This window comes from Protopterus annectens, chromosome 4.part0 (assembly GCF_019279795.1).
Source record: "Protopterus annectens isolate FY-2018-M chromosome 4.part0, PAN1.0, whole genome shotgun sequence".
Lineage (NCBI taxonomy): Eukaryota > Metazoa > Chordata > Ceratodontiformes > Protopteridae > Protopterus > Protopterus annectens.
In genome coordinates this window covers 522678672-522698033 of record NC_056733.1, presented here as the reverse complement: position 1 = coordinate 522698033, position 19362 = coordinate 522678672, and the positions used below count along the sequence as shown (strand labels likewise).

Genomic DNA, 19362 nt, shown 5'->3' with positions numbered 1-19362 from the left:
TTCTGAGCCCCGCTATCATCCATTTTAGAATTCTTGACAAAGATTTTTAAGGAAGGGGCAGCAGCTACTACAGTTCGAGTCCAGTTAGCTGCCATCTCAAATTTTCACCTTGGGTTTGGTGGCTCAAATGTTATGGGCCATAAATTATGTAAGACTTTTCTTAAAGGTGTTCTTCACATGAGACCTCCTATTAAAATTCCCTATTCCCCCTGGAATTTAAACTTTATGCTGTCTCAAATTATTCTTCCCCCTTTTGAACCAGCATCTTCTTGTGATCTCAAATATTTATCCCGGAAAACTATTTTTCTAGTGGCCATTACTTCTGCCTGCAGAGTGTCAGAACGTCAAGCATGATCTATCAGACCACCTTCCATGCTGATAGAGTATCTCTTAGAACAAACCCCTCATTTTTACCTAAAGCCTGTTCTGAATCAAATATCAATCAGGTCATTGAGCTGCCAGTCTTTTTTCCCAACCACTCTAACAAATTGGAATACATGCTGCACAAACTTGACGTACACAGACAGCTGAGATTTTATCTTGACAGAACTAAGGATATTAGAAAATCAGATCAACTTTTTGTATCCTTCTCAGAAGCCAGAAAGGGCAATCCAGTGGCTAAAAAAACCTTATCTAAATGGTTATCAGATTGTATATCCTTTGTTTATGAGAATACAAGCATGCCATTGACACACAAGTTTCTACGTCTTCTGCTTTTCAAGCTAAATTGCTCCTTGACAATATTTGCGCTGCAGCCACTTGGTCTAAGCCTCATACCTTTATCACACATTACAAATTAGATAAGGCTTCCATGGACAGGTCTTCCTTTGGTTCCACGGTACTGAAAAACATACTTCCATGAGCCACCCAAGATTGAGAGTGGTAGGGATGCTACCCATCAGTGAGAATAAACGACGAGATTTAACAACTTCACATAAAGAAGTTATGTACTTACCATAATGTTCCATGTGAGTTGTTTATCTCGCCTTTATTCTCACGTCCCTCCCTCCTTCCCCCTCCTGGCTGACTGTTGACTTAGAGGCTAGTACCATCCTGGTTATTCAATATTTCTTCTTCCCCTTCGGGAAGTGTTTCTTGGTAGAAATAAATAAAAGGGTATATATATATATATATATATATATATATATATATATATATATATATATATTCTGTTACTCGCAGCAAATAAGATCTGAGGTAATTCCAGCAGTGCATTGTGGGATAAGGGGCTTGGTCTCGAGCTACTGGCAAACCTTGAGCTTTGCTATCGGCCGTGTCGGAGCCGAGGATCGGCTCCAAACCCATCTTTTTTTCCAAATCAGCTGTAGAGGGAAATTAATACCTCACAAAACCGATCAGTGATATATGTTTAAAAGTAAATCAGTAACATATATAATAGCAACTATTAACCTTTCATAATTAAGGCTTTGCTTGAAGCCAGATGAAAAAAAATCCCATAATTTTTAAGAGGTTCCAAATAAAGGCTCATATATGGTTGTAATTTAGAATTTAAGAACTTGGTGAATGGTTCGGTCATTGTACCCTCGGCACCCACTATGGGATACAAAGGTGAATCATTCATATTTTTATGTAATTTAGGGATTTTGAATATTGTAGGAATCCCTGGATTAATCACACACAAACACACACACACACACACACACACACACACACACACACACACACACACACACACACACACACAAAATTAAATTGATCAAAAATAATTTTGTTCTGTTGCCAAATGTCATTCAACTCACATTTAATGTTGTTATATGCAGTATTTAATTAATTTAATGCTACCACATAATATAGCTTAGTGTTATGGAGCAATTCATATATTTTGCATTGATAAATTATAGAATCCATCAAGACAGTACCACCCCCTTTTTTGGGTTTCATTACCCTGACTGAAGAGTCATTACTAAGGGAACTCAATAAAACCAATTCATCCAACTACAGGTTAAAGTGAGGGTTAACACATTTATTGTCCAACAATTGCCTTACACCTCTTTCACATGTTTTTTCAAAAGATGAAATAATTGGGTTAAGCAGAGGTTTGAATGTGCTTTTCCTAGTAAGTCCAGTAGCATTTATTAATGTCAGGAAAAGTGAAAACCATTCCTTAAAATAACAACCCAATTTGTGGATGTATAAATGTGAGTCCGTTATTGTAGAAACTATTTCAGCATAAATGTAAACCCACCTTCAAATAAATTAATACAGGTGTCATTAACCTGAATGTGAAAATAATTAAAAAAATAAAATCATTTATTTCGTGTAACACAGTACCTGTTGGTAAGTCATCACTTATTTCAAATTGTTCGGTTTGCTGATTGGTTTGTCCAGTTAGTTTTGTTGTGCAGTTGATAAGTACGTGATGAAACCCTTGACCTCCTCCCTACTCTTAGTCAGTTCTGCTGGAAATTTGATTCAGTACGACTCCTGTTGTACACCTGATAAATTTTACCTTCTCTGTTGTTGTGAGTCCTCACTGATCTCCATGAACCATCCAAGAAAAAAATGGACAGATGCCATCCCTTCTCTATTTTCACTATGCTAGCATGATTTCTCATGATGGACAATTTGTTACTGAGGTTTAATTTATCAATAGACATGTTTACTAAAAGATGAAATCCTAACAAATTCTTATATTCTATCTATGGAGTTTATCAATAAGTCTATGTCAGATGTTTTTTTGGGTTCTAGTTTTGTATTGAACAACAATATTCCAAATGGAATGTATGAAAAATTAATGGTTTTACATTTTCCAATGATTCTGTGTTCATTATTGCTGATGAATAGGAACAACTGGAATTTTTTAGCATGTGACGATAATATTAAAAAATATGTGGGTGATTCACCAAAGTTTATTTTTAAGCAGGGTAAAAATTTTTAAATATTACTTGAGAGGAAAAATGGATGTAATAAACTTACGAGATCTAAAATTGGGACTTTCAGCTGAAATTCTTATTCACAGTGCCCCTTTATTAGTAATATGACAAATATTGAGGTAGAAAATATTGGGGTGATTACAGCCAAAGATTATTACAGTTGTGGCACTACGGGTATAATTTACCTAGCAAAATGTCAGTGTCATTTTGTATTTTATGCTGTCCTTGTGTTTAGGAAACATATTTATGAACGTGTCTTTCACATTTTAAAATTTAATGAGAAAAGTGCTTTGAATAAGCATGCTTGAGTTAGTGGATAGTTGTCAAAATGTATGTTTTTTTGTTTTGATGAAAGTAGGAAAGGATCTGCATAGAGCTGTGTAGAAAGAATATGTTGAAATATGTGATCTCTGATAGCAGTTACATGCTGATACCCCTCCAGACTTGAATGATTATACCTCTACTAGTAGTATTTTAAAGTGACATAGTACTAGAATTTGATTTATATATTTATGATGTTATACTTGTACTTGGCACTTTAAGGTCCATTCATATAATGTTTTCATCACATGATATCATTTTTGTTTTTATTTTTTCATTTACCTATTTAAACCTATATTTGTAATGTTGCTTTAGATAAGTTCTTAAGAAGTGAGATATTGTTATCTGATAAAAGTACTCAACAATAAAATATTTTTATTTGTAGCAGTGTTCCTGACTGAAGAGTGTTTGTGTGGTGGTCCGCTGATGGTGTATTTCTTGCCCCCCCCCCCCATATATATATTTTTTTTGCTCTTTTGCTTGTGTACACATTTTGGTGTTACATTACTGTATGAGGGGTTATAAAGGGGATTCCTTCTGATGGATACCCTTCCATTACAAAATATTGTCATTTTTTTTCTTTTCCCAATGCGCAAAGACCTTTCCAAGATATGTCTGTGGTAACCCAACTATTGCAGGAGAAGGAATTCCATGTGTTCCCCCCTACATTGCATTGCTTCTGACAACCCCATCCATGGTCCCCCCTGCTACCTGGAAGTATTCCTGTGATGGATGGTTGCAGTCTTTGTGTGTGTGAGAGACTGTAAACTGGGAGAAACCATTTCTGACTTCTTAGGTGATAACCTTCATGTGAAAGGAGCTGGGCCCTCTCAAATTTCAGTTGTTCTTAGTGTGAGAAAGAGCTATTGAGTTCATGGCTTTACCAGCCTGAGTGATGATACAACACTGGGTGCAGGCATAGACACTGCTGCTACTGCTTGGCTTGGCCATTTTGCCATTTGTATGACTGAGAAAGTAGATGTTGCATTGGACTGTGAAATGAAGACAACAGGGTCACTACAAGCTACAAACTCGTACATCTTCTATTGTCATACCCACTGTTGTTGAGTCTTTCTTGAAGCCAAACCCACTGCATATTCTATAGACCTATTTTTAGAGTGAACTATCTTCCTGGTGCTAAAAACTGTTTATGTGGCCTTCTTTGATTTGGTCAGAAATTGAGTCTGTCTTTTGATACCTTAAAGAAGCAAGGGGGCAGAAAGTCACATCCTCTTTGCATGAAGGCATTGCTTATCTCATCATGAACAAACTGACATTCTCTGGTGCTAAAAACTGTTTATGTGGCCTTCTTTGATTTGGTCAGAAATTGAGTCTGTCTTTTGATACCTTAAAGAAGCAAGGGGGCAGAAAGTCACATCCTCTTTGCATGAAGGCATTGCTTATCTCATCATGAACAAACTGACATTCTCTGAGCTGTTGCATCATTCCCTTCTGGAGCTGGAGATTTGGAAGCCATGTCTTGTCCTGCTGTTCTGAATGTGAGATCACATTATCACTCAGAAGAACACAGTCTTTCCTTTTGATCAGCTCATTACATCAGGGGAAAGTAGAAGTAGAAGTGGATGTAATCTCCATCATTTTTTAGTATCTGTTGATGTTCTGCCCATCACAAAGTTCAGTGAAGAAAGACCAAAACTTGTTTTCTTAACATCAAAGTGGCAGAGAAGATCATAGCACTCCGGTCTTTCACAATTCAGGAACATTTTCTCATCTTAGCCAATGATGTTTCTATGGCTATGGGGCAGCTGATTCCACATCAGCAACTGACTTCTGATGCAGACCATCTGTCCTGCTTGCTGTCCTACTTGGAAACTCAAGAGGTTGTTGATGCTGCATTGAGACCTTTCACATGGCAGGGCTATGCCTCTAAATGGGAGCAGTTCTCATAAGGCCTGTGTGGAGTAGTACCTTGTAACACACCATTCAGTCAACTTGTAAAGTGAGCCTGACTTGTCTCAGGAATCTGTTTGACCTGAGCCTCCATTATTTTATTTTTAGAGTGAAGGTGTGAGATATAGCTGCCCATCATGACCATGTGTGTGTGTGTGTGTGTGTGTGTGTGTGTGTGTGTGTGTGTGCGCGCGCGCGCGCGCATACGTGTGTGTTTGTGTGTGTGTGTGTGTTTGCAGTGTAGCATAGGGCAGAATTGTGGATCAGCACTATTTGTTCAGATGGTTCCTTAAAGGAAACCTGCAGCTCTATTTGCTTTTGAAGAACCTCATTGGCACCTGAATTTTGTGATTAGCAGGATTGCTGATCTGCCATTTGAGCCTGCTAGCTCAGCAAAACTGAAGTGCATGTCTTTGAAAATGATCACTTGAATGTGTACTTATTCAGCTTGTGTAAAGTCCATCAGACCTCATGTATAGGGAGCCATATATGATCTTTCAGAAGAAGTGGGTGTCTCATAGGTCCTCCCCACATTTCCTTCTGAAAGTGGTTTCTCAGTTGTTTTGAGAAATTCCTTTTAAGCTCATCATTTTCTTTACTGGGGCAGAAAGTAGGGGAGTAAGCTAGTCACACCCTACATGTTCACTGCTGGTTCATATGTTTCCTGAAGTGGATTTGTGACTTTAGGAAAGTGAACAGGCTGTTTTTTTATTTTTATTTTTTTGCTTTGGAGTAGGATTACTGCTAGCAGACTACATTATCACTTTATCATCAGGTAGTGAACTGTCTCCTGATAAATGCTGCACTTATCGCCTACATCAACAGAAGTTTGGCTGCTTCTAAGAAGGTCTTTTAAAAATTTGCATTATGGCTTCTTAGCCCTTGGTGCACTCCCTCATCAGCCCTTACTTTCTAATCTACATCTTTTTTTGAGTTATGCCTCTTTTAGTGTAATTGTATTGTAGGATTCAGCCTTTTATACTTTAGTTCTTAAACTACCCTGTGGCTCTTTTCACCATGGTAGCTGCTGCTGCTTGGAGTTGATCCAAACAGAAAACCTAGGAAGAGAGGTCCTTAATTTTAGATGTATAAAAAACAAGTAATCTCCGTTGTATCCCTGAAGTCTCAAAACAACCCACTAAACAAATGTAGTGGGTCCAAAAACAAAACAGTGTAAGAAACTTCTCTGTGTGGAAGATTTTCAGTCCATATATCTCTAGTTCATCACTGTATATTAATCAGATCATCCAGTAGTAGTAGAAGTAGTAAACTTAAACTTGTCTTAAGTCAAAACAAAACAAAACAAAAAATAATAATAAAAAAATATATAATTGTACTAAGTATTCGAAAGTAATCTAAGCAAGGCAGGCAGCCTGTTTCCAGTTGAAAATTCTTTATTAAGTACACAGACAAGCGATCTAAGTAGAACATAGAGTAATAATTTCCTCACAAGCTTTCTAAATATATATATACTTTTTATCAGGCATGGGAGTGGTTTATTGTGCTGTAAAACAAAGTGTTATTGGTACACATGTTAAATTCACATCCCTTCCCCCATCAGTGCGACATTCGAGCTGGTCCTGCCCTACTTAGAACCTGTCATAATAATATTATAACCCTTATGTACTTTAAATAAACTGTATAATGATGTGGTACCTCTTATTTAACCAGATTATTAAGTCTGTGATCTTATCCAAGACAATATACTACATGGCTGGAAATATATCAACCTTAGTTCATTTGGCAATCAAAAAAATATATATAAATATACTTTTTGCATGTAAAAATCAGTTTCTGTTTTCATAACCTATTGTTAACAAAGATCGCTTTCGTCCTTCTAGACTTCTTCAGGTCTATGTACAAGAACCCTAAAAACTATCTGTAAAAATGTATATAATTGTATAATTAGTTAGTATTGTTATTACACATCATTTTGAATAAAGTGGAAAAAAGAACCAGAAAAAAATGTATGTATGATGATGGAAACAAAATATACACTTAAATTACAACTGATTTAAAATGGTATTTAAACCCAACTGGTAGAATAAAATAAAATAAAATACATTTAGGCATGTAAATAATGTGGCAATTTTCTAAGTTCCAGTGCACTTTTAATTGAACAGTAGTAGTTTAGTCCAGGCTTCCTAAAAGAGTTCAGCTTTAATTGCCACATGAGTTCATGTTTCTCCAGAATATTCGGGATGTCTCCTTCAAGATTAACCATGTCTGTGTGATCCAGGATCTGGAACTTAAAACCTGTGTGTCTTTTATGAAGAGAAAGGTGTTTGGCTAGTGCATTATTTTCACATCCAGAGCGGATTTCTGACAGATGACATGAAATCCTACGCTTGAGTTTATTTACAGTCTTGCCCACATAGAATGCATCACATTCTTTGCTCTGTGCCCTGTAAATTACTTTTCTAGTGTTACAGTTACCCCCCCCCCCCACACTGGTTTTAATGATTTTCTTTAAATAAGGGAAATAAAATATCACCTTGCTGTATAAGTGTACAAAATGTACAACTAGTTTCACATCTTTTAATGCTTTTCTCACATGGTCTAGGTTTAAATTCAACAAAACTTCTAATGTTCCTGGCCTTCCTATAAACAAATGATGGGGCTTCACCTAAGATGTTAATCAGAAAAGGGTACATTTTGTATATTTATACAGCAAGGTGATAGGTTTTATTGCCCTTATTTAAAGAAAATCATTAAAACCAGTGCAGGGGGTGACTGTAACACTACAAAAGTAATTTACAGGGCACAGTGCAATGAATGTGATGCATTGTATGTGGGCAAGACTGTAAATAAACTCAAGCGTAGGATTTCATGTCATCTGTCAGAAATCTGTGCTGGATATAAAAATAATGCACTAGCCAAACACCTTTCTCTTCATAAAAGACACGCAGGTTTTAAGTTCCAGATCCTGGATCGCATAGACATGGGTGATCTTGAAGGAGACATCCCGAATATTCTGGAGAAACATGAACTCATGCGGCAATTAAAGCTGAACTCTTTTAGGAAGCCTGGACTAAACTACTACTGTTCAATTAAAAATGCACTGGAACTTAGAAAATTGCCACATTGTTTACATGACTAATTGAATTTTATTTTATTTTATTTTATTCTACCAGTTGGTTTTAAATACCATTTTAAATCAGTTGTAATTTAAGTGTATATTTTGTTTATATCATCATACATACATTTTTTCTTATTTTTATTTTTTTTTCTGGTTCTTTCTTCCACTTTATTCAAAATTATGTGTAATAACAATACTAATTAATTATACAATTATATATATTTTTATAGATAGTTTTTAGGGTTCTTGTACACAGACCTGAAGAAGTCTAGAAGGACGAAAGCGATCTTTGTTAATAGGTTATGAAGATAGAAATTGATTTTTACATGCAAAATGTATATGTATATATATTTATATATATATTTTGATTGCCAAATGAACTAAAGTTGATATATTTCCAGCCATTAGTATATTGTCTTGGATAAAATCACAGACTTAATAATCTACTTAATAATCTGGTTAAATAAGAGGTACCACATCATTATAAATTTTATTTAAAGTACATAAGGGTTATAATATTATTATGACAGCTATTAAGTAGGGCAGGACCAGCTCGAATGTCACACTGATGGGAGAAGGGATGTGAATTTAACATGTGTACCAGTAACCCTTTGTTTTACAGCACAATAAACCACTCCCATGCCTGATAAAAAGTATATATATATATATATATATATATATATAGAAAGCTTGTGAGGAAATTATTAGTCTATTTTTGTTTTACTTGGATCGCTTGTCTGTGTACTTAATAAAGGATATTTGACTGGAAACAGACTGCCTGCCTGTCTTGCTTGGATTACTTTCGAATACTTATTAATGCTGTACAATTATATATTTTTTATTATTATTTTTTTGGTTTGTTTTGTTTTGACTTAAGACGAGTTTAAGTTTGCTATTTCTACTACTATTGTCTGATCTGATTAATATACGGTGATTAACTAGAGATATATGGACTGAAAATCTTCCACACAGAGAAGTTTCTTACACTGTTTTTTTTTTTAATTTTAGATGTATCAGCCACCTTCTCATAACATGTAATGTGTGAGAGGATCCCCCTTGGTGGACCACCATACTATTACTCCATCCTTTTCTGGGTAAGTGGCTTATTTATCCAAGCTCTGCTAGTGGAATTCCTTGTAAGTTTGATGTAGATGTGATGCTTGCTGCTGTCTAAGGCTGTAGATTGAGATAGCTGAATTTATATAGTGAGCTGATAAGGCATGGCTTGTGTCAGTACAAGGTGCACAGGATTTTCAGAAAATTTATTATATTGTGACTGACAGAATGAAAGAGCTCAGTCAAAGACCAGCCAAGGAGGTAATCTTGTAGATCAGCCGATACAGTAAGAATGTATACATTATGTTCTGTGCATTTCTTGGGCACCAGTTGGCATAACGATTGAGGTCTTTGCCTCCCATGCACAAGGTACAAGGTTTGATCCTGACCTCTGGCCAATGCCTGTTTGGAGTTTGCATGTATGTTTTCCCTGTGTCTCTGTCGGTTGAAAAATATGCTGAGTGTTTCCATCTCAAACTTACCAATGAATGGAGCTGTGGCAGCAGCACATATTCTACATGGTGCCCTATAGGGGGATGAGTTGTGTTAGACCAACCACTTTGGGCACACTTCTATGGTGCATAGTATCCTCAAGGTAGGAGAACATGGATCACAGACTGTGTGCCATGGCAGGGCTAGCTCTAGATGATTTGGTCATGTTGACTAATGTTGCAAAGATGGGTATGGGTAGTTACCAGTGATAAGTGGGTTGAGGACCTAGCTTACTCCAACCCACACCAGGAGGAACCCATGCTAACAGTGGCAGGGATGTATGTACTCCTATTGGCCGGCATGTGCCCACTATAAAACCCAGATGCCCTGGGTCAATAAGCTACTGGCTGGTTGGTGTCCAGTTGCCCAGCCTTGGTTACCTAGGATAGCTGTGTTGAGTGAAAACTGGACATAAAACCAATCAGCCTGCCAAACGTGAACTAAAAATTGCTATAATCAGTGTAGCTTCATTGACAGGACACAGCTTGGAAATGGATGACATTATGACATTATGGTATGGAGGAGGCTGGACATACTCTGTATCCAAAAGACAAGATGGAAGAGTAGTGCAGCAAATCCACTTGGCTTGGGATCCAGAGTCTACTACTCAGAAGGAGGACAGGCTAGAAATGGTGATGGAATTGTGGGGAGAGACAGGCTTCAGAAGGCAGTGAGGGATGTCATCAGAATTAGTAAAAGCTGGACGTAAAACCAATCACCCTGCCAAACATGAACTAAAATTACTATACTCAATGTATGTTCATTGACAGGATGCAGCTTGGAAATGGATGACATCATTGTACAGAAGAGGCTGGACATCCTATGTATCCTAGAGACAAGATAGAAGGACAGTGCAGCAAATCCATTTAGCATGGGATCCAGAGTCTACTACTGAGGAGGACAGGCTAGAAGTGGTGGTGGAATTGTGATGAGAGAGAGGCTTCATAAGGCAGTGAGGGATATCACAAAAATTAGTGATAGATTCATGGCAGTTAGACTCTAGTGTAATGATAGGGCAATATTCATAATCTCAGACTATGCCCGCAGCAGGGTTGTGACAGGAAAAAAGTGCATTCTTACAGCAGTTGCAGGACCTACTAGATAAAGCAGGATAACGTGAATTGATGTTGATAATGGGTGACTTGAATGCAAATATCAGAACAGACAGAACAGGATATGAGAACAGACTGGGTCCACATGGGTGGGGCAACAAGAATAAAGGAGAGACAATTCTAGACTTCTGACTGACAAATGGCTTGATAGTAGCTAACACCATGGTTCAGAAAGAGAGACATTCACAAGATCACATATAAGCATGACCAACATGCAACTCAGGTAGTCTTCCTCCTAGTAAGGAAAGGGCACTGGGGTAGAATCAGTGATTGCAAATTCATTCCCATTGAATAGTCAGCTCACAGCACAAACCACTGGCTGCAACAATCAGGTGTAGGCAGTGTTCAGAGAAGGCTCTAAGGTCAACAGAGACCAGGCTGAAAACCTAGAAGTTAACTGGAGAGAAAGTACAACAGTTAAAGGAGTTACTCAGAACTCTAGCACCCCAAGAAGAAGAGGAAATAGGTGGAGTTGAAGAAGAATGACAGTGCCTCAAAACAGCATGTTTGAGGATTACAGAACAGATATGTGGCTGAGCCAGGTATGGAAATAAGGTAAATAAGGAAAGCTGGTGGTGGAATTCAGAAGTCCAAGAAGTTATTAAAAGAAAGAAGGAATGCAGGAAAAAGTGGGAGATAGAAAACACAGACCAGGCAAGAAGGAATACTGGTTGGCTAACAAAGAAGCTAAGGAAGGAGTTGCAATAGCAAATAGTAGGGCATCGGAGGCACTCTACCAGCTTCCGGAAAGTGACTCAGTAGGTGGCACAAAGAAACTATATCAGGTTTCAAGGCAAAGACAGAAAGATAAAGAAGATAGTCAGACACCCTTCATAAAGGATGCTAGCAACAACTTGCTCAAAGCAAGACATCAAAGGGAGATGGAAAGATTACTTTCAGCAGCTTCTAAAGGAAGAAAATCCCAGAGAAGCTGTACTGCCCCAGGCGCAGCCTACAATGAGAGGATAAGAAGAGGACCCCAACCTGGAAGAAGTAAAAATAGCACTAAGGAAAATGAAGTCAGGGAAAGCAGCTGATATGATGAAAATGCTATGTGAGATAGGGGAGAAATGGCTCCTTAGGGTACTCATAGTAGTGTGGAGAGAAAGGCGTATCCCAGGTGACTGGAGAATAAGCATACTCATGTCAGTGTGCAACAACAAAGGGGACATCCGCAACTGTGGGCAGTACTGAAGTATCAAACTCCTATCACATTGCATGAGATGTCTGGAGAGGGTGATTGCCAAACGGATATGCAGAGTAGTAGAAAGTAAGACAGGAGATGAGCAGTTTGAATTCAGACCAGGATGCAGCATAACTGACCCGATGTTTACAGTGAGAGAGATAGTTGAGAAGAAGTTACAGATGTGGAAAGAGTCCAACTGGGCATTCCTAGAGTAGGAGAAATCATATGACATGGTCCCAAGAAAGCTGATTTGGGAAGTCCTGCAGTGTTTTGCAGTCCCAGAAACTTTGGTAAAATGAGTGCAGGCTATGTACAAGAACTCAGTGACTCAAGTATGAACAGTGTTTGGTCTCATAGATGGGTTCCCAGTGGGAGTAAATGTACATCAGGGTTCAGCTCTGAGCCCACTGCTGTTCATACTGGTGATGACTACATTAGCAAACAGGTCAGAGGGGACAGATCAACAAAGTTCATGTATGCAGACCATGTGGCATTACAGGCAGACTGTGAGCAAGAACTTCAGCAAAGGATAGGAGAATGGAATGCAAAACTGAAAGTACATGGGATGAAACTAATTGCAGATAAGACAGTAGTAATGTCAGCAAATTGGGGAAATCAGAAGAAGCTGAGAATTAAGATAGAAGGGAAGACAGTGGAACAGGTTAACAGCTTCAAGTATCTGGGAGGGTGAGTGAGGATAAGGGAAGTTTGAATGAAGAGGTCAAAGCTGGAATCAGAGGGGCTGCAGCCAACTGGCATAGAGTGTCAGGTGTAGTGTCTGACAGAAGAATGCCAAAGAAACTGAAAGGTAAGGTGTACGAAACAGTGATGTGATCAGTACTACTGCATGGTACAGAAACCTGGGCAGTAAAGGTAGAGCAGATAAGGAAGCTGGAGGTGAAGGAAATGAAGTGCCTGAGACAGGTGGTAAGATGCACGCTGTGGAACAGATGAAGAAATGAGAACGTCAGAGCAGAGGCCAAAGTAACTCCAGTTGCAGAAAAGATCAAAGAGAACAGATTACAGTGGTTTGGGCATATGTGCAGAAAAGCAGATGACAATCTGGTGAAGAATATTTGGAACAGACAGGAAGAAGGTAAGAGGAAACGACGTCAACCTGCAAAGAGGTGGATGGATTGTGTGAGAGAAGATCTACGCCAGTCAAGCATGAGTGTGGAAGAAGGCAGTAATTTAACTTTGAATTGAAAGAGAGATGGCAACAGTTAATGTGACACTAACCCTGTGTAGAAAAATGGGAAAAAGGAAGCTGATGATGATGAGGATGATGGTTTCTTTGTGACTGCTATAAAACATTGCCTTATACATATCAGTACATTTGTGATGGTCATTGCTTTGACTGCCTTGGTCAAAGTTGGTATTGCATACAATGAGCTGTTCTATAGACATCTGGCAAAAATGCTGCTATTTCAGTCAAAATCTAGCACACATATATGGATACATCAGAAAAGCAGAAACAATGAATTTTTTTCCCAAACAAAATGTCTACAAAAATGTCTACATAATGCTGCATTTAAATTTAAAAGTCAATGTATAATCATGTTTTGGAAATTAACTGAGGGGTTGTAATGCTCTGCTTTGTTCTGTACTGTTGCATTAATTAGATTTGAAAACTGAGATGCAAAATGTGCTGGAACCTTTCGTGGCTAAAGTGCAAGTCATCAATGCTTTTCTCATTTCATAAAATGTGTTTAATTGGGAAGAGTAATCCAGTCAAGTTATAAATACTTATTCAGCTTGTTTAAAGTACTTTTAAAACGTGTTTGTATTTCAGTTTTCCAGATGTTATGATGCCTGCCTACTCCCAAAATCGTGCATCTTGTGTGTTCTTCATTGTGTACCTCTCGATAGAACTTTACTTCATCATGAATTTGGTAAGAAGTCTTGTTTTTTTTTTTTTTTTTTTTTTTTACATAGACGCTATAATTCTAACAGTCCAAGCTTTGTAAGCAATAAATTAAAATGATTTTTGTTAACATAAAACATTCTTATAAAATAGAATTTGTAAGGAATAAGACTTCTAGATTTCTTTCTCTTTTGTTTTTTTTTTTACGTGGATGCTCTAAATCTTCAGAGAGAGTCCATGTAACATTAATTCAAAGACATTTTTTATCCCATCTACATTGCCTTCATCTTGGTCAGTTACAACAGCAGCCTATTACTCCCTGTTAAGACTCATTTTTCATCCGCGCTGGCATGGCATGTAATATTATGGTATGCATGCTACAGTTCTAACACTGTGTTGCTAGGCAATTTTTTCAGTTATTTGTGACACTTGCTTCATATCCCACTTTAGTGTTGGAGAATTATCAGTTGCTCATTTACCACTTTTTTATTCCCCAGATGGTTTTATTCAGGCTGCAGATCAACATCAAAATGTAAATGTGACATAATACAACAAATTTCTGTATTTAAGACAGTTTTTGTAAACATATTTTACTGTGTCAGTCAGGGATGTGGCCTACCCTCAAAACTAGCACCAAACTGAGAAATTAACTAAATGTGGCAGAGAATAACTGAATAAAATAGCAGCTAATGTATGTTTATTGAGGGTACTATTTGCCCAGCAACTCCCATACACATGAGCATGCAGTTGTTTCCAAATGAACCAAATTTCTCCTCACTGACCTCAGTGCCTCCAAGAACTAATACCTTTGTTATTGGCATGTTTTTCAGAACCTAAGTTGTTGTTGTCCATGCCATGTTTAAAGGTTTCAGTTGTAGAGAAGCGTTGTGAATCACTAATATTTTTCCCTTCTCTTTCCACCACTACTGTCATCCAATTCAACTTCTGAGATATTTCAGCCTTCCTTTGAATTTAAGATGTCCTTCCATATCACTGTTGCATTATTCTTTACAGAAGGGACCTCCTGCCTAGGATAGCCCAGTGTTCAGCCAGTGTACCAAAGCCTTTAGATCTTATAAGCACTGCTTTTCACATGTATGCTCCCTGTGTAACGTGGAGGGCATAAAGGTGATGAATGAATGAAAACACTCAGAACGTCTGTACCACCAGTCTGAATGCCACTATTGAATGTTGGTCTGAACGCTCTTCTGCTGTGCTGGTTACCAAACCATCTTCAGATAAGTGCTCCATTGGGCTTTCTTTTCCACCTGTTTCAATTTTATAGTGTACTTTTGCTCATGTCATCCAAGAAGGGAAAATGTCAGTGTGGCAGGCAAATTCTCCATAAAGACTGTCATGACCAGTATTCTTTTTACTTAGGCACTTCCCGCAACATTATGCAGTGTTCTGTCTGTCATAGTGTTTGTCCCTATGATTTTACATAGTCACTTATCTTCCTTGTCCATATACCTTGAGGACCAGTGACTTAATTGTTGGCTAAGGGTGATGTGGCGGAATCCTCCTGTTCTGAGGGTCTGCCATCTGCCAAGAAGAAGGCCAGAAAGACTAGGCCTGATCCAGTTGCTCTCCAGTGCCCCCCAGGCATCATTCTAGAAGCTAGTGAAAGCCCTGAAGACTATCTGGTACTTGCTTCAGGTTCCTCTGCTGCAGCTCCATCAGAGGCCGACATGGATCCGAATTCTTCCACGTCCCTTTGAGGCTTTTCCAAAGTCTGTTCTGGATGTTGAAGGGAGAACCTCAGCTGATTATTTCTGATGGACCAAAGGAAGAGATTCCTACTACAATTGCTGAATCTCGCCAAGGGTCTGAACCACTGAGAGAGGATTTTACTCAGGGTCTGTTCAATACTTTGATAGCCTTGAAGCCCCCTCTAGGGGTGTCAGTCCCTGTTCCTCCCTGGTATTCCATGTCTTTTAAGAGACGTAGGGAATTGGATTCCTCAGATGAGGGCTTGGATTCTGGGGAGGAATCTCTTGCTTATTCCTCTCATATTTCTTCTCCTCTACACTATGGTTCAGAGGAGGAGGATTTTTTGAGCCCAGACTCCCCTTTGGAAGAATTATCCTTTGAAGATACTATTGTTGATATGATGGAATACTTTACATGGGATTGCTTCCAGGTATCTGACATTCAAAAGAGACATTATGAGCTTTTACAAATGGAGTCTCCTAAACTATTTGCTGTTCCTCCTGTTTTGGCAGCCCTTTTGCCACCTTTTGTGCTGCCTCTGTACCTCCTGATTCTCAGCCCCCATCTTCTAAGAAACCTAATAGGTTCTACAAGGTGCCTAAGGATTGCAAATTTTTATGTAAGTGCCCTTCTGCTGGTTGTTCATTGGTTTTAGTTTCCACTGATAGGCATTCTAAGCTTTTGCCATCTACTAAGCTCCTTCCTTCAGATAAGGACAGTTGAGCTGTTGAAAGGTTGAGTAAAAAATGTATACTGCTGCCACCTTGTATTTTAGTGTTTTTAATTACTAAACCCATATGACCAGGTATGTTGTGGCTATGGTCGTGTCCAACCTTCCTGAATCTGATGAGAAGTCTTCAGCTCTTTCCCTGCTTGGGTCGACTTCCCAGGTCACCCATCACTCCCTAAATTACAGCTGTGATGCAACTGATGCCTCTTCTAGGGATGCTGCTTTTGGTTCTGCAGTGAGGTATTATTTTTGGCTGCATCTTTAGGCCTTAAGTGATGATATTAAAGCCGAGCTTTTGGATACTTCTCTGGATAACAAAAAATCCTTTTAGGACAGCTGCTGCTGACCTGTTTAAGTCCCGCCAGGATAAGGGCAAGGCCATGCAGGAACTCAAACATCATAGTTTTGTCTCCCCTATTCCCAAATTCCAGAGGAATTACCCTTCTAAGTCCACCTTTGTTAGTAGGCAGACTTGCCCACCTCTAAAAGGTAAGAAGGGGGTGTAGGCTTATTTCCCCTGCTAAATTCCCTCAGGATGTATGCTGTTGGGATGTAAAACTTTATTCTTAATACACTCTTTCATATATAATTTGGTTGTTATCCCATTTTTTGTAATTATTACTTGCACATCCAAGAAATCAACAGATGTAGTAGAGGAGATCAGAGTGAGATGCATCCAAAGCATGTACACACTAATGTGCTAAAAGGACAGTTTTACAGATATGGACGTCTAAGTGCTGATGATAGAATTATGTATGGATCATTTAAGAACCTTAAAAGAAATTTTAAATATAGAGGCTTCCATGATGCGGAGGTTGAGGCTGCCTGTGATGATGTCCTCCAACACAGGAGGAATATTGCTAAACCACACTTCTCTGAGAGAGTAGTGAATAGTGAAGGAAAGATCTCTTATGCAAGAGGCTATGACCTAAGAATGTGCATGACTTATTCTACGAATGTTTGAACTGTCTGCAATATTATTAGGAAAAACTGGCAACTACTTGTATCTGATGATAGGTATAGGTCAGTACTTGGTAATGCACCCAAGTTTTGCTGTAAGAGCAACAGATCATTAAAACAGTTGCTGTGTTATAAATCTACTAATAAGAAGGTTTCTGTTTCTGATAAATGAAGTACATTTCCATGCAGAGACTGCATGTGCAAATGCATTCATCATAGTGATTCTTATGTACATGCAGTGAGTAAGAAGAGTTATGTCTTCCATTCTTATGGAAATTGTAGACGTTAAAATCTAGTGTATTTGCTGTTCTGTGTGAAATGTAAATCCTGCTATGTAGGTAAGTTGAACAAATGTTTGAAAGATAGAATTTAAATTACATCAGGAAGAATGATGTTCGTAATGCATTGTATAAACATGTTTTAGAGAATGACATTAGTCATACTTTTGAGTATTTAGTTCGAGAATTACTTACATCTAGCAATAGAAAAGGTGATCTAAGGAATAAAACTGAATGATGAAGTGGATTTTAGAATTATATACAGATAGTAGGAAAGGACTTAATGGAACTGTCTCTTTAAGACCAATTTTTAGATCATGTAATATGGTTTGTTTGTAACAGTTTTTAGATCTGATGAAGCGTCTGTTTAGAAAGGAGCAAACGTGCTTATCTGCGTTTTAGCTTTGCTTTTAAGGTTCTATTTTCCTACTTTGAATAAAATCCATGATTTTATACAGCAACTGCTGTGGTTGACTGGTTGGATTTACTTTTGTTTAGGCTAAGTATAAACCCTTATGTCACCTGGTGGATAGCCAGCGGAAGTTAGAATTGGGGAGTCCACCTCTACAAAGAGGCCAGTCACAAGTGGAGTCCCTCAGGGTTTGGTCCTGGGACCGCTCCTTTTTGGCATTTACTTCTCTGAAGTCAAAGCCAATATCAGTGGCCTATGGCTGACTAAATTTGCAAATGATTGCAAATTAGGAGCTGCCACTGAATCCCGCACTGACACAAATGTTCTCCAGGAAGGGTTGACACAGACATACACGTGGTGTCAGAGCCATGAACTAAAACTAATTGCTAAATAATGCATAATAATATCCTTCAGGAAGTCATCCACCTCTGGTAACCATCATGTTAGAGTTGACCCAATTAGTTAGGGACTTAGGGACACACATAGACAGTATTCTAGCCTTTAACCATCACGTGTCTACTGTAGTGAGGAAAGGTTTATAGGTTTATAGGTTTATATAGGTTAGTACTAAGCTAACTGCCCTTGCGAGCCATTTTAAGCCTAGCCAATTATCCCTTCTGAGACTCAAACCCTGCACCTTCTGTTTGTAAGGCAAACACCTTAACCATTAGGCCACCCTCCCAACCCTCCAAGCATTCTAGATTGGGCAACTTATAAACAAAGGTGTGCCATATAGGTCCAAGGAAGTCATTGTTACCTGTGTTTGGCATTCGTCAGAGCTATCACTGAGTACAGTGCCCCCTTTGGTATGTACCTAACTGGGCAATCCAACAATTGGAACGTCCACAGAGATTCCTCACTAAAAGAATGCAGGGTGTAAATAGCATGTCCTATGCAGACCGTCTCAAGGCCCTATCCCTGTATTATTCTGCCTCCAACAGGCTGTTGACGGGAGATCTATGCCTGGCATACATGATATTGTCAGACCCCACTTTGATGGACCTCCTGCATATCATCAAAATAAACAGCACCAGAATTAACAGTTCTAAAGATTTAAACCTTGCCTGTGATATAAATAGGACCTGCTGGAGAGACAGGTATGTATCTCAGAGACTACCCTGTCTCTGGAACAGGCTCCCCATCCATGTTGAAACAGAGTTCCTCCCTAACTCAATTCAGATGTAACTTGGACAGTCGGATGGAGAACAGGAAATTCATCCATGGTTTGGCAGCAATGTCTCTAATGGACACAGGCAACCTGTAAATGGTTCATCACCCAGCCCCCTGCTTATAAATGTTTCATCTCCAAAGTCCCTGCTTACACTTATCAAGGGTACCAGAACTTGTCAAAGATTTG

The 19362-nt window shown here is 38.6% G+C and overlaps 1 protein-coding gene across 2 annotated transcripts in view; it reads left to right on the top strand.

Annotated features, from left to right (window-relative positions):
* Nucleotides 1-19362, top strand: part of TPCN1 (two pore segment channel 1) — a 1721246-nt gene that overhangs the window by 824755 nt on the left and 877129 nt on the right. For both annotated transcript variants that reach the window (XM_044068445.1, XM_044068446.1), the window contains exon 9: nt 13844-13943. In XM_044068445.1, the coding sequence (XP_043924380.1) occupies nt 13844-13943 (100 nt within the window). The remainder of the gene's footprint in view (nt 1-13843; nt 13944-19362) is intronic.